Source organism: Lepidochelys olivacea, assembly GCF_965140295.1.
Source record: "Lepidochelys olivacea isolate rLepOli2 genome assembly, chromosome: 6".
NCBI lineage: Eukaryota > Metazoa > Chordata > Testudines > Cheloniidae > Lepidochelys > Lepidochelys olivacea.
Genome location: NC_140416.1, coordinates 63,767,833 through 63,783,284, shown reverse-complemented (window position 1 = coordinate 63,783,284; position 15,452 = coordinate 63,767,833). Strand labels below are relative to the sequence as shown.

Genomic DNA, 15,452 nt, shown 5'->3' with positions numbered 1-15,452 from the left:
GGAGAGGTTTTAGCTGAGGACTGTATGTGATAGCCAGTGGAGTTCTGTTGGTTTCTCTCTTGGGCTTGTCTCGCAGCAGGAGGCTTCTGGGTACACATCTGGCTCTGTTGATCTGTTTCCTTATTTCCTCGTGCGGTTATCATAGTTTTGAGAATACTTGGTGAAGATCTTGTAGGTGTTGGTCTCTGTCTGAAGGGTTCATTCACCTGCATGTCCACCCAATGTAATATGTGCCATCATGTGCCAGCAGTGCCCCTCTGCTATGTACATTGGCCAAACTGGACAGACCCTAAGTAAAAGGATAAATGGACACAAATCAGATATTAGGAATGGCAATATACAAAACCCTGTAGGGGAACACTTCAATCTCCCTGGACGCACAATAGCAGATTTAAAGGTAGCCATCCGGCAGCAAAAAAACTTCGGGACCAGACTTCAAAAAGAAACTGCTGAGTTTCAGTTCATTTGCAAATTTGACACTATCAGCTCTGGGTTAAACAAAGACTGTGAATGGCTAGCCATATTTATTTCACCTACAAAAGCAGTTTCTCCTCCCTTGGTGTTCATACCTCAACGCTAGAAGAGGGCCTCATCCTCCCTGATTGAACTAACCTCGTTATCCCTAGCCTGATTCTTGCTTGCATATTTATACCTGCCTCTGGAAATTTCCACTACATGCGTCTGACGAAGTGGGCATTCACCCACGAAAGCTTATGCTCCAATATGTCTGTTAGTCTATAAGGTGCCAAAGGACTCTTTGCTACAAAAATGTGTCTACCAGACTCAGGTTCAGTTTGGCTCTTCCATTCTTAGCAGAGGGAGTGCCAGGAGCTGCTCTGCTCTGGAGCTTAGATGTGCTGCGGGAGTATAGCCACAGGAGCACTCTGCTATGGAGTGTCCATTGTGTCATGCGGAACACAAGGCCAGTCTAGAGTGGAGCTGGAGAGCCAGAAAGGAGAGCAGGGAAAAGAAAACTAATTTGATTTTAATGCTATGAACTGTACATGGACAAATTCTTCAAGCACTAGAGGGCCTGATCTAACTCACAGTGCAGTCAGTGGCAGTCTTTCCATTGGCTGCAGGAGGAGTTGGATTGGGGCTATGGTCACCACAAAGGAGTGTGGTGAACATGAATAAGAACCTGACTTGGAAGCTGGAAGGACAAGTATCCATGAGACAATCTCTTCCTTCAGAAAGTGAAGAAACTCTGGTTTAGCAGAGAGAGCTAGTCCTAGGGTATGTGCAATTGTTTGGCAACCTGTAGATGCCTCTTCGACATTCACAATATTCCGGGACAGGGCATGGCGGGCTGCATGAACTGGCACCCCTTGCAGGTACTTCCTCTAAAAATAGGCCAGACTAGCACTGCTAGTAGATCCGACTAATGGGAAATGTTTTACAATCTCCATTATCATTATTCCCCCAACTCAACCTAGCCATCTTAAAGTGGCTGATTTCTTGTAGGCCTTGTGGCAGATGCAAGTCTTGAGAAGGGATTTAAAGAAGGAGAGGGATGAATTAGTTCAGGAATGGGATCCATTGGATGAGGAGCAGCGTGTAAGAAATTGCACAGATGTTTTGGGGAGGAGTAGAGAAGTAGGTGGTCCAGGCTGGTCTCATTAGCAAAGGAGAATAGGGCCAGGAGTGACATGATAAAAGACAGACATAGATAAGGAAGGAGGGGTAAACCTGGGAAGGGCCTTGAAAGCGGGAACAAGAAACTTGAACTTCATGTGGTGTAAGAGGGGAAGTTAGTAGAGGGATTCGAAAAGGAAGAGGATGTGACCAGAAGAACAGTCAAGAAGTACAGCTTTAGCAGCTGTGCTTTATACAGACTGGAAGAAGATGATGTTGGTGTCAGGGAAGCTGAAGAGGAGCAGGTTACAGTATTTACGATATGTGGTGATGAGTGCCTTGATCAGAGTTTTTGAGTCTGGACAATAAAAAGCAGGATTCTAAAAGCATTATGGAAGAAGAAGTGGAAAGATTTGGAAACAGTCTGGATTTATGGGGAAAGGAGAGGGAATGATTCCTGGGTTATGGGTCTGATTGCCAGGCAGGATGGAGATATTGTCAAGAGTAACAGACAATGCAGGGTTTGTGTGTGTGTGTGCATATTGAGCCTTAATTTACTTTCTGTTAAATTTCATTCTATTCCTCCCAGTGTTGATTTCATGTGTGACTGAAGCTCGTAACTCTGTGATTAGTGCATGGGGTCCCTGTCTGAGTGGGTTTGCTTGATATATCCCAGCACTGTGCAGCCTTTGTGGACATCAATTAGTTGCTGTTGCAATGAACTCTTCTCTTACATGTCGTGTGGTGTGCTTGTTCAGATTACTGACATTAAAATGAACTTCTGTTTTTGCCAGGAGTTAACCCTGGAGGACCAACCAAGTGTCATGTCAGGTTCTGCAGGCTCCATTCAGCAATAATCCCCTGAGTCACTCTCAGTTAGAGATGGGCTCAAATCACAAAATCTGTGTCTGGACACCTCATAGTTCAAGATCCTTGGTTTTGGTTTGATCCATCATAACGATAGGTGCTGTTTGCAAAATCTGGATCTAGTTCTGTGTGGAGATTTCAAATACTCCAAAGATTGGGGTTCTTCTTAGCCAGGGTTTTGGTCTGGGCCTGTCACTACTCTCAATGAAACTGTTTATTCCAGCTCTGAAGAGAAGAACATTAACAGACTCTGACACTGATTTCTCCTTCCTTTAATACTGCCTCCCCTTTATGTTCTGTTCATTTCTTAATTTATGAACATGTATTTTACCACTAGATGTCCTTAGTTCTCATGCCGATCCCACAATAGCATAACCAGAGACCCAGAATCCTACAGCAATTGGTGATTGTATAATAACTGATTTATAAGAATGGCTATTCTCTGTCAGCATTATTGGGTTACCCAGCCGCTCTCAGAAACCATTTACGTAACTGCTGAGAAAATACAAGCTTCCAAATATTGTATAGTAATTATGGGAAAGTATAACAGAAAGAGAGAAACATTGCTGAGGCATTTGGTAGTGAAAGGAACATTCTCACATGCACATTTGTAACCACTAAGGAATGACAGACCTTAATTTCTTTACTAGCAAAATATCTTCCACTTTTCTACTCTGACCACCTTCCTACAAATGTTTCCACAACAATGAAGTTAAAAGGATTTTCTTTCTCTCCCTATTAATAGCTGCCCAATAATGGCAGGTGTGCAAGAGGCAAAACATTGTGTATTTGTACAATATTCCTGAAGATGTCCAAAACTACATTTAGTGTGTGTGTGTGTGTGTGTCTTATATACATACACACACACTTCCTTTATATACCACTTTCTCCCATGCAGTATGCAGTGTTAATACTTGTATATACAACAGAGGGTGAAAAACGTAATGTTTTCTGAGAATGAAGACAATATTTAACTCCAGGTGACCAAAGACTGTCTCAACCTTGAATGGTGATCTTGGGGTACAGTACTTTATTTCAGTGGTGTAGCTTTTTTTTTCATGTTCTGTTTTGTAGAAGGAACACTCATCCTACCTTGGTTTGCTTGTTTGTTTATATTTTTCCCCTCCAGAAAGCCCATTGCTGACCCCGCACGGTGGTACTGCTGTTTCACAAAGCTGGAGTCAACACGCATGTAGGAGAGAGGGTTGTCACTCTGGCAATTTGTCCTTCCCAAATAGATGTGACTGTTTTGCTAGCTTTCTTTCCCTTATTTATTCCTTTTGGTTAATTCGTTTGTGGGAGTTGGTGGCTTTTTGTTTTTGTTTAACCTGGAGGGTTAGCTATGCAATTTGGCTTCTTCAGTGCCAACCAACTTGAGTAGCACAGAGCTCTTAAAAAAACCACCCCCTTCTTGCTGTATCTTGCCCCTTTTCCACACCCTGCTGCTCCCACTCAAGCAAAGTTTACAGAATCACTCTTTTATTTGTAGATCTTTAGACCGTGGGAAGGGAAGCTTTGAAAAGAGGAATAAAATCTCATTGCAACCAAGTCCTTCAATCAGGCTGAATTAACTGCCTATTAAAACATAATTCCATTCCTATTAAGATGGATGAGTTCCCTCTGAAACTGGGAGCTGCTGATTTATTTCTTCCTCTCACTTTATTTTAAAAAATTTTTTAAGAGCTCTGAACAAATTACTGCTTTGCCAATGGGGAATTGGGCAGGGATTACTCTGATTTTTTGTGTGCCCAGCAGCGAAAGGGTTAATGCCTGCTTTCCTCTTTGGTATCCGCTAGTTGCAGCCCATGTTGTGATCAGTCCATGTCCATGTGCATTTTGTCCCCCAATTTAATAACAAGTAATTAAAAAAGTAAACAGTAATAACAACAGTCCTCTCCAATTTTCTCCAGGACACCCTACCTGCCTGCAATTCACCACAAACATGACGGAGGCTGTAAAAACCTATAAGTGGCAATGCATTGAGTGCAAATCCTGCAGCCTTTGCGGGACCTCTGAAAATGATGTGAGTTGGTTTTTTTTTTAATGTAAATTAGTGCTGGTGAAAGCGACTGCAATGACTGCCCTAGAATACTGTCCTCTGGTTCACTACAAAACTGTAAAACACTGGCAGCAGCGATGGGTCACTCCTCCATTGCTCTTTCAGTATACCTGAGCCCTGACATGGAAAGAACCTCTCTGGTCCAGTTGCAGTGACTCATTTAATCATTTGTTTCTCCTGAGATTATCATGGGTGTCATATAAGGCCACTTTAGATGATCGTATTTGTGATTTGGACACTTGTCCCATAGAAACTGGACTGAAGCCACAAACCCAATGTCACATAGGTCATTGAACAGCTGTGATCTGGGCTGGATTTGAATGGGTGATGGTCTAGAGATGGCAGGTCTATCTCCTATTACTAATCCTCCCGTGTCACCCAATTTGAAGCTCATATGAATTTCAATTTTTATGATAAAACCCAAAACCATGGAAACATTTGGGTTGGAAGGGACTTTTTATTGATAATCTAGTCCATTTCCTTTGCTCCATAGCAAGATAGACGTCAAGCAGCTCTCTGGATTTTGTTTTTAGCAATAAAACAGAAAAATCTTAAGAGTCTGGGTGCATTCTGTTTTAAGAGCGAAGGGGGGATTTTCAGTGCAGTATATGGGTGTTGCCTATCCGAACAGAGTTTTTTTTGTGACAATGTGAAGAGCTACAGTCCTCGTGATAGGAACAGCTCATTTACATGTGAGCCACTGAACAGACCCCCCTCACTAACCTGCTGAACTTTGCTAAATTTGTTCTGTCCAGGCTGGAGAGTAAAAAGGTCCTGGCAAGAAAGGATTCTCTGGACTAGGTAACACCAGAGATGATCAGAGGAATGGAGAACCAACCTTTTGAGAGGAGACTTAAGCTTGGCTTGTTTAACCTAACCAAATGAAGGCTGAGGGGAGATATGATTGCTCTCTATAAATAAACCAGCGGGATAAGTACCAGGGAGAGAGCGGATCATATCTCCCCTCAGCCTTCATTTGGTTAGGTTAAACAAGCCTCTGATGGTTAGAAACCGTCACCTAATTTTAACCCTAAACTTGCTGACGGCCAGTTTATATCCAATGTGTTCTTCTTTCAGCACTAGCCCTTCACTTAAGTGCTGAAAGAAGAACACATTGGATATAAACTGGCCGTCAGCAAGTTTAGGGTTAAAATTAGGTGACGGTTTCTAACCATCAGAGGAGTGAAGTTCTGGAACAGCCTTCCAAGGGGAGCAGTGGAGGCAAAAACCGAACTGGTTTCAAGACTGACCTTGATAAGTTTACGGAGGTGGTGATATAATGAGACTGCTTACAATAGCATGTAGCCCATCTGTGGCTGCTAGTAGTAAATATCCCCAATGGCTGGAGATGGGACACTAGATGGGGAGGGCTCTGTGTTACTACAGATCATTCTTTCCTGGATCTCTGGCTGGTAGGTCTTGTTCACATGTTCAGGGTCAAACTGATCACCATTTTTGGGGTCGGGAAGGAATTTCTCTCTGGGTAAGATTAGCAGACACCCTGGGAGGTTTTTTTGCTTTCCTCTGAAGCATGAGGCATGGGTCACTTGCTGGTTGAACTAGAGTAAGTGGTGAATTCTGTGTAACTTGAAGTTTTAAAATCATGATTTGAGTAACTCAGACAGAGGTTATGGGTCTATTACAGGAGTGGGTGGGGGAGGTTCTGTGAATCATAGAATCATAGAATATCAGGGTTGGAAGGGACCTCAGGAGGTCATCTAGTCCAACCCCCTGCTCAAAGCAGGACTGATGCCCAATTAAATCATCCCAGCCAGGGCTTTGTCAAGCCTGACCTTAAAAACTTCTAAGGAAGGAGATTCCACCACTTCCCTAGGTAATGCATTCCAGTGTTTCACCACCCTCCTAGTGAAAAAGTTTTTCCTAATATCCAACCTAAATTTCCCCCACTGCAGCTTGAGACCATTACTCCTTGTTCTGTCATCTGCTACCACTGAGCACAGTCTAGATCCATCCTCTTTGGAACCCCCTTTCAGGTAGTTGAAAGCAGCTATCAAATCCCCCCTCATTTTTCTCTTCTGTAGACTAAACATCCCCAGTTCCCTCAGCCTCTCCTCATAACTCATGTGTTCCAGTCCCCTAATCATTTTTGTTGCCCTCTGCTGGACTCTTTCCAATTTTTCCACATCCTTTTTGTAATATGGGGCCCAAAACGGGACACAGTACTCCAGATGAGGCCTCACCAGTGTCGAATAGAGGGGAACGATCATGTCTCGATCTGTTGGCAATGCCCCTACTTATACAGCCCAAAATGCCATTGGCCTTCCTGGCGACAAGGGCACACTGTTGACTCATATCCAGCTTCTTGTCCACTGTAACCCCAGGTCCTTTTCTGCAGAAAAGGCCTGCAATGTGCAGGAGGTCAGACTAGATGACCATGATGGTCCATTCTGGCCTTTAAATCTATGAGGGTATAATGAAGTGGAAAATCCAATCTCATATATGGGTGTGGTCCGGGGATAAATGCCTCTCCATTTATCTGATCTTGCTGGTGGATTCCCGCAGCTCAAAGGGAGATTTATCAGTTAGAAATTCAAGCTGTCTTGTTCAATTCAGATGTGGCCAGAAAGGGTTGTTGTGGCAAAGTGAGGAGAGTGTGGTGGTTGACCCTGGAAGCAGAAATGTGAGGTTTTGTAAATCCATTCATGTTCCGTATGTGCTTATTGTTAAAGCTATGTTCAAAAGTGTGTAGTACTGATTTACATATGCTTTTGTTCCCACCTCAGCAATAGACTAATCAACATTCTCTCTCTCTCTCTCTCTCTCTCTCTCTTCCTCCCTCCCCCCCACACCGCCAACAATTCTGCTTCAGGACCAGCTGCTCTTCTGTGACGACTGCGACCGTGGCTATCACATGTATTGCTTAAACCCACCAGTGTCCGAGCCTCCAGAAGGTAACATGTTCTGGAAGTCTACATCGAGAGCAACAGAAGGGCCCATGGGGAGGAGGGAGGAAATCAGAAGGTGGCCATGGGCAAGGTGGGTGAAGGAATTGGGAACCAGACTCAGAGCAATGAGGCAGAGGCAAAATGTCAGGTAGCTTTGTAGTGCACATCTGATTGCTAACAGTTGGCTTACCAGGGAGGCAGATCAAGGACCCAGTCCTGAAGGAAAACAAGAGACCATTTGGAAGGGCTGAAGATTCTGTACTGGGGGAAGCCTGAGCTAGACGTCTCCTGTCTAGTGGGGATGAGGGCTGATAATCTGGTGGGTCTGGGCCCTGTTTAACATTAATCTACCTCTCAGGTATGGGGAGTTTACAATACTCCTTGCTGGAGAAATGTGGGGAGTAGGCTGTCCTTCCTGACATATGCTGCATTTCAAGGGAGAAAGCAATCTCAATGACATTTCCTCATGAAAACCTGGTAAATGAGAGAACAGCTCTCCTGTGTTTTAAAGTGACTCAGCAGATTTGGGAAATCCGCTAGGTTAGGTTCACTACAGAAGTTCATAGTTGGACGCTTCTTACCTGAATTTTATGTTGTTCTCCGAGTTATTGTCCCTACAGGTGTGCCACATTATCAATCAGAGGTTTTTTTTTTTGTCAGCAGTGTCTGCAGGTCCACCTGCATGTTACTCATCCTTGTGCTCCAGACCAAAGATACATAGGAAGGCGCCTACCTATTGCCATTCCAGTTCCTTCTCAACTGCCTGTGGCTAGAGACTGAATATTGTGGTGTCCACTAGATTAACCTTTTAGCTATTCATTCTCCATTTCTTTTATTTTCTTTCTTCCTTTTATTTTTAGTACTCTGTTCCTTTTTTTCCTGCACAAGTTTGTGCCTTTGAGGGGAGGGGTTCTGTTCCCTTTTTTGTTGGCCATGGTTATGGCCTCTGCCACCCTCAGCCTTTCCTCACTTATGGCCTCACTTCTGTGGGCTCTGACCCAAACCCTGCCAGACCTATCATTCAGTAGTGGGCATTCTAAATGCCCCCAGTGCTATAGAGAGTCCTATATCCCATTGAAGTGCAAGGTCTGCTCTGGATTCAAGAGCAGATCAAGGAAACTGAGAGAGGATAGAATGAAACTGCTCCTTATGGAGTGCTCCCTGAGATCTACAGGATCCCATTGCCCCCCCCCCCCATACTTTGGCCTCATCTTCTCAGACTGTTCTGGTGATTTCTTTGGCTCTAGCTCTGTTTAGCAAAAAACAATGGGTAGCTCCACACGCCCTGAAAGAAGAAGAGATCTTGGTCTCCTGACAAGGAGTCTAAATGGAGGGAAAAGTCACCCCAGAGACCAGGGTCTAAGGAGACTTTGCATCCTGCTGTGGGTACTGCTGAGATTCCTGCTTCCTTCAATACTGAGGACCCAATCTCACTGAAAAAGAACTCCAGCATGCTATGTACTGAAAAATATCTTGGCAAACAACCATGCTTGGCACCAGCCTCTGTACCTTCAGAGTCCTCCAAGCACAAGGACTCTTCAAAGAAACCACCACCGGCCCCAGCTCTGGCACCCTCTGAGGGCCACAGACACAAGGAGTGTGCAGACAGCCCATCTGTACTGTCTCTTTACCACTTGATTCACCTCAGCTTGAGGAGTACTGCCCTGGAATGCTGGTACTGACCTCATTCCTCTCCCATGAGGACCACAGAGTGACAGAGGCTTGAGTCTCCTCTCCTTAGAGACTGAGGGCCTTTCTGCCAACATCAATGTACCAACCAGTACTGCAGCCCTCTCACCCAAAAACTTGGGCACCAGTATCAACTCAGATGCCAATACCTACTTGACCGCCAGTACTGACTCTCCTTGCCCCTCCATTGGACACAGCGGATGACAAATCTTCAGGATCAGACATCTCTGTCTAAGATTCGACCACCTTCCTATTCCAACATCCTGACCCAGTGGTGTATCCTGACAATAAGACTCCAAAAACTAGTTGTCATCTATCCCACCAACCCTGGCAGGAACACCCCTGGGGTCCTGTTCCTTTCCCATATGTCCTGTCACATTGGGCTTTCTGGAACCCTGGGTCCCCTATGATGACCAATTGTATAGCGTGTTCTTATGTAAAAGGGCCTGTCAAGAGGAGCAGCCACCAGTACCCAGGGAGCCTGCTCCGCAGAGGACTAAGTACTAAGAGTTGAGGAGGAGGCACCTCTCTCCAATAAAATCCTCTTCATCTCCAGATGAAACCATTTTGCTCCCTTCACCATTCAGTATGGATGATCATAAATTTTGTCAAGATCTGATGACTTTGCAAATTCCCTTCTAGGAAATACAGAAGCCCCAGCACTTCCTTGTGGATATTTTCTATACCACGTCTCATGGCAAAATATCCCTGTCTGTTAATGATGCCCTGTTCTCTCCAGCATGTAACGTATGGCAGACATCTGCTATCATCTCACCTACATGGAAGATGGTTGACAAAAAACTGTTCAAGGGCTCCGAATACCATTTTTTCCCATCCCACCGCCCTGGTGGTCAACACAATCAGTGAAAGGAACAGACAGCGCTGGTTGAGATCTACTCCTCATGATAACAAGCTCAAATACCTGGACCTTCTTGGATGCAAGAGTTATTCTTCAGCTGCACTACAGTTCAGTGATGCCTTGTTGGTGAAGTATAACTCCACCAATTACATCAAATTTTCATATTTTATTGACCATCTGCCCCAGGAGCAGATGGACCAATTTCAAGGCCTTATTTCAGAAGAAGAGACAATTGCCAAAGCATCCTTGCAAGCCTCACTCAGTGTGGCTGCCACAGCCTTTCACTTTGTGGCTGCAGTTATATTTATGTGTCGAGGTTCAGGGCTGCAATCCTCTGGTCTTCCTAGAGAAGTGTAGAATACATTAGAAGATCTTCCCTTGGAAGGGCCCAAGCCCTTCAGCAATGAGACAGATGCGTCCCTGAACTCTCACAAAGACCCTGCAATCCTTGGGCATTTACATCCCTGCAACAACAACAACAAAAATATAACAAGTCACAGACAGTCCAACAGTGTCGCCCAGTTCAGTATTTTACTTCCCACAAGCAGTATTCTATTGCTGCCTCCTAGTAACCAACTTCATCCAAGTGACCATTTTGGCTTATTGGTTGACAGTCATGAATCACCACGCTGTATGAATCCTACGCTGTAACATTCTGTCCTCCCTCCACTTATGGGAATTCTCTCTCCCATTTCACACCTTTCTGGGAGCATATCAAACAGATGGATACTGGAAATAATTTCATTAGGATACAGCATCCCATTCAACCACTTCCCCCTTCTTCCTGTCCCTTTTCAGGAATCCTTCTCATCAGGGTCTCTTGAAGCAGGAAGCTCAATCCCTCCTATTACTGAGGGAATTGAATTAGTTCCTCCCAAATTCAACAGAAGAGGGTTTTACATTTTTGCATTCATCTCCCACAAGGATCATCCTCATAGATGCATCCATGCAAGGCTGGGGAGCTCACTTTCAGGACTCCACAGCACAGGGCAAATGGACCCCCAGGAATTGTTGTTGAGCTCAGGGCAGTCCAATACATGTCCCTTCACTTCCTACTCAGGATCCAGGTTCACTCCGTAAGAGGCATGACAACAGAGCGACGATATACTACATCAACCACCAAGGAGGCACAACATGCCAATCTTTATGTGCAGAGGAAATAAAGCTCTGGAACTGGTGTCTCACCCACCAGATTGACATCTCAGCCCATCTACCAGGTCTGCAGAACATCTTCGCAGACACTCTGAGCAGACATTTCTGCCAGGATCACAAATAAGAACTGAGCAATACTATCTTTCAGAAGACTTTTCTCACCTGGGGTTCTTCAGCGATAGACCTCTTTGTGGCTCCAATACAAAATGCCATCACCTCTGCCTGAGGGAAGGACTTGGTCACAACTCCCTGGAAGATTCCTTCTTCAGCCGTTAGCCTCAGGTTCTGCTATACACTTATCAACACAATTGCTCCTCAGAGTCCTGAATAGGCTGAAACAGCAGAAAGCAGCAGTTATCCTCTTAGCTCCAAAATGGTCAAGACAAATATAGTTCTTACCCCAATCTCTCCTTATTACACCTCTTGACCTGGCTCCTTGATGGCTCTTTGGCCTAGAGCAGGATTGTTCTCTTGAGCTGCAGTGTGTGCTGCTGAATAGTAGGAAGCCTGTCCTAAGGGAAACCTACTGTGAGGGGCCAGACCATATCAGACCAGCTGCTGACCTGCACCCTGACTAACTTCACTGTAACCAGTGAGCCCAGCTGCACTGCCTTGGAGCTGACCGAGTAGCCACAGCTCCTCATTGGCAGCTGGTTTAGCAGCTCTGCTTATAAACCTGGTCTCCCAGCAGATCAGCAGCTGCTAAGTGCATATCGTATCTGTAACTGTGCTTGCCTTGTTCCAATCCCTGCTCCTGCTTTTGCTCCAGCCCATTCCTCATTAGCTTCTGACTTCTGGCTTTGATCTCTGGCTCTGCCCCTGGCCTACAACTCTAGTTTACCCTCTAAAGCCCTGGCATTCAACTTCTGTCCTGGCACTGACCTTGGCTCGTTTCTGGTCTCCGCCCACCCTAGGCCCAGGGTTAAACAGTAGGCTGAACTCTCATTTCAACAACTGGGCCTGACTGAACATGGCTTGGTTGGTGACACCTACCTGCAAAAGTGGAAGCAGTTGAAGGGGTGTCACTTTTTGTGCAACCTGCCACTACCAGATTCCTGAAGGGAGTGGCCAACCTCTTTCCTCACATAGGACAGTCCATGCCACTTTGGAACCTTAATTTAGTTCTCAGTGCCTTGAGAAACCCCCTTTGAACATATGGGAAGTTATTCCCTGCTGCAAAAACCTGCATTCCTTGTAGCCATTGCTTCAGCCAGAAGAATAAGTGAATTGGGAGCTCTTATGGCTGATCCAGCATATACTGTGTTCTACCAAGGCAAGGTGACTTTGTCCTCATTCTCACTTTTTATCTGAAGTCTCATCAGACTTTCACATCAACCAGGACTTTCAGCTACTGCTCTTTTTTACCTCAAACCTCATGCTTCAAGGGAAGAGACTAGTCTCAAAACTCTAGATGTGAAAAGAGCCCTTGCTTTCTATCTTGACAAAACTAAACCCTTCAAATCCTCTCCTAGACTTTTTGTCTCCATTTCAGAGAGAATGAAGGGAGCTCCTCTTTTCACCCAAAGACTATCTAAATGGGTCTTAACATGTTACAAAGCGTTTGGGGTACACCCTCCATGTAGGGGACTGCTCATTCCACAAGGGTGAAGTCCACCTCTGTAAGAACTGCTTAAGAACATATCATTCCAGACATTTGCAAAGCTGCCTTCTGGTCATTGGTGCACACTTTTTCCCAGCATTATGCTGTTGTTCACACCTCTAGATCAGCTGCAGCTTTTGGTGAGGCTGTGCTCCAAATTGTTCTGAACTTGTCTGCTCAGTACCCTTCTCTGTACCTGAGGTACTGTTTGGGAGTCACCTAACATGGAGCCCCCATAGGAACAATAACTTGAAGGAGATGTTTATTACCTGTACAGTAACTGGAGTTCTTTGAGATATTATGTCCCTAGGGGTACTCCACTCTGCCCTCCCTTTCCTCTCTGCTTCGGAGTCCTTGCCTTTGAACTTTGGGGTTGAGAAGAAACTGGAGCATTGGCGTGTCTGCCCCTCCCTATATATTCTCCATCTGGAGCATGAAGATGTGTAGGGTGCAGGCACAGACCCGTGGATGCTGCTCCTCAAAAATCTCTGATGGAAGGTGTGCACCATAGGGTCAAAACATCTTGAAGAACTCCAGTTACTGTAGAGGTAAGAAATCTCTCCTTTTCTTCCCCAGTAGAGTTTATAAATGCCCTATTTAGAGATGGTCTTATGGTTTAGGCCTGTCTGTAATGTTTTATGGGAATGGTTTTGTTTTTGTTAATCCCCATACAATATCATTAAACATGGAGTCATAATGGCCAATGAGACTCCATCTTCTTGTTGTGTTCAGGCAGCATGTGCAGTACCTCCCTGACATATTTAGACAAGCCAAAAACTATTTAGAGTAGTTTTCAGTGCTGTTCAGACCATCTGTACCTTGGAAAGGGAGGAATTTTCAGATCAGTATTATGTTCAGTACATAGTTATGTCCTTGAAAGAAATTCTACTTGAAAGTGTTTCTGCTGGTTCTGGTTTGTTAGTTGGTTTTGGAACAGAAGAACTGGCCCATTGATCTACTAGTTCTTGAGGTTAGTGGGCCTTCAATTAAAATCAATAGAGCCCAATAGAAACTGACAGAGGCCTACAGAATGATTCTAATGGAGTGTACTGGAATGTCCAACAGGGCTGAGACAAGAATAATTATGAATCAACCATGTAGCCATGATGTGTAAGACCACAGGAGTTCTATGTTTTTTAAAATTTTGCTAAAGAGGAAGCTAAACTGATAGGGAGAAACTTTTTGGAAACTGAATAGACAAGATTTCTGTTTAATTGGGAAGTGCTGGGATTAAGTTATCAAATGGCAAAAAGTATTGTGAGGCTGCACATCACAACTGACCAGTAACTTCTGGGGATAGTCCGACTCTAAGGGTTTGGTTACACTTAAATTTTATAGCGCTCTAACTTGCTGGCTCAGGGGAGTGAAAAATCACCCCCCTGAGCGAAGTCAGAGCGCTTTAAAGCGCTAGTGTAAACAGGCTCCGAGCGCTGGGAGCTAATCCCCTCATGGAGGTGGATTACCAGGAGCGCTGAGAGAGCTCTCTCCCAGCGCTCATGCGCGACCACGCTCGCACTTCAAAGCACTGCTGCGGGAGCACTTTGAAGTTTCCAGTGTAGCCATGCCATAAGTGAACAATACCAGTGGGAAAGGAGCAATGCTGTACTTGCTTCAGAAAGATATTGGAAATTCCAGTTGGGGGAGATACCTTCAGTCCCATTGAAACCATCCCTAGCTTACAGTCTCAGTATTCAGAGATAATACTGTGCATGTGAGATTGATTGATTGTTCATTGATTTACAGGGAGCTGGAGTTGTCATTTGTGCCGAGAACTACTCAGAGAGAGAGCATCAGCTTTTGGCTTTCAAGCCTGAGGAGCTCCAGGGATCAAGATGCAATTTGCTTCTGGAGTTGTGGTACCAGCGCACAGTTCCCATCCAGAACACAAAGACACACACATGCACGCACACACACACACACACATCGAAGAGAATGGACACTCAAGTATAAGAAGAGATAACAATGGTATTTATTGTCAAAGAGTAGATTTCACTAATATAGTACCTCCTGGGTTCTACTAGAAGAAACATGTTCTCCTTTTAATGCTCGAAATGGAATCTTTTCACTGCTGTGCATGGTTGATGCTGTATTGTAATAGGCTCACATGCATTATGTTAAGGGGGAAATTGTTACACTGATACCGAGGAGTAGATTTTGTGTGGCCTTGTGCTTTTTTGTTTGGTCTTCTTTGTAAACAAAGAAATAGCAACATAGTTCCCAAAGCACTACTGATGAGATACTTTGGTTGGGATGTTGGGAACTATTACTCCTCACAGGCTTGACTGAAAACCGAAAACTGAAAACCTCACAGGCTTGACTGAAAACTGAAAAACTGTGTAGTTCTAGAGAGGCTTTGAAGGTTGTGGTAGCTCTGTTCTTCCTGAGTTGTGACTAACACGAGCATATTGCCACTGAGACAGGAACTGATCTAAAATTCCTTGGGTGACCGTTTCTTTGCTGAATCGTCAAACCCTTTGCTTTTTACTGATATTAGAAATTTGATTTTAGTGTAAATGAAAGAAGAATAGAATATATATAGACTCAGAGGCACCTACTCCACCCCTCTCCAGTTTCTTTTCATGTTCAGGGAGACCATCTTAAAGTGGCGCTGTTATTAAGATCAGATCCAAAAGGCTGTTTTTTATTTGTAAAGAGGTGAGGAGTAATGGTTTACAGAACCTGAAAAGAAAGATTGCCATGGTGGTTTTTAAATTTAAATAAAAATAGCTTTCCTTTATTTAAACA

The 15,452-nt window shown here is 44.5% G+C and overlaps 1 protein-coding gene across 5 annotated transcripts in view; it reads left to right on the top strand.

Moving 5' to 3' along the window:
- The window catches only part of DPF3 (double PHD fingers 3), a 210,887-nt gene extending 196,235 nt beyond the window's left edge, over nucleotides 1-14,652 (top strand). For all 5 annotated transcript variants that reach the window (XM_084629919.1, XM_084629915.1, XM_084629918.1 and 2 more), the window contains 3 exons: nucleotides 4,353-4,465; nucleotides 7,332-7,413; nucleotides 14,451-14,652. In XM_084629919.1, the coding sequence (XP_084486045.1) occupies nucleotides 4,353-4,465; nucleotides 7,332-7,413; nucleotides 14,451-14,521 (266 nt within the window). In that variant the 3' untranslated portion in view covers nucleotides 14,522-14,652. The remainder of the gene's footprint in view (nucleotides 1-4,352; nucleotides 4,466-7,331; nucleotides 7,414-14,450) is intronic.
- The last annotated feature ends 800 nt before the right edge of the window (nucleotides 14,653-15,452 follow it).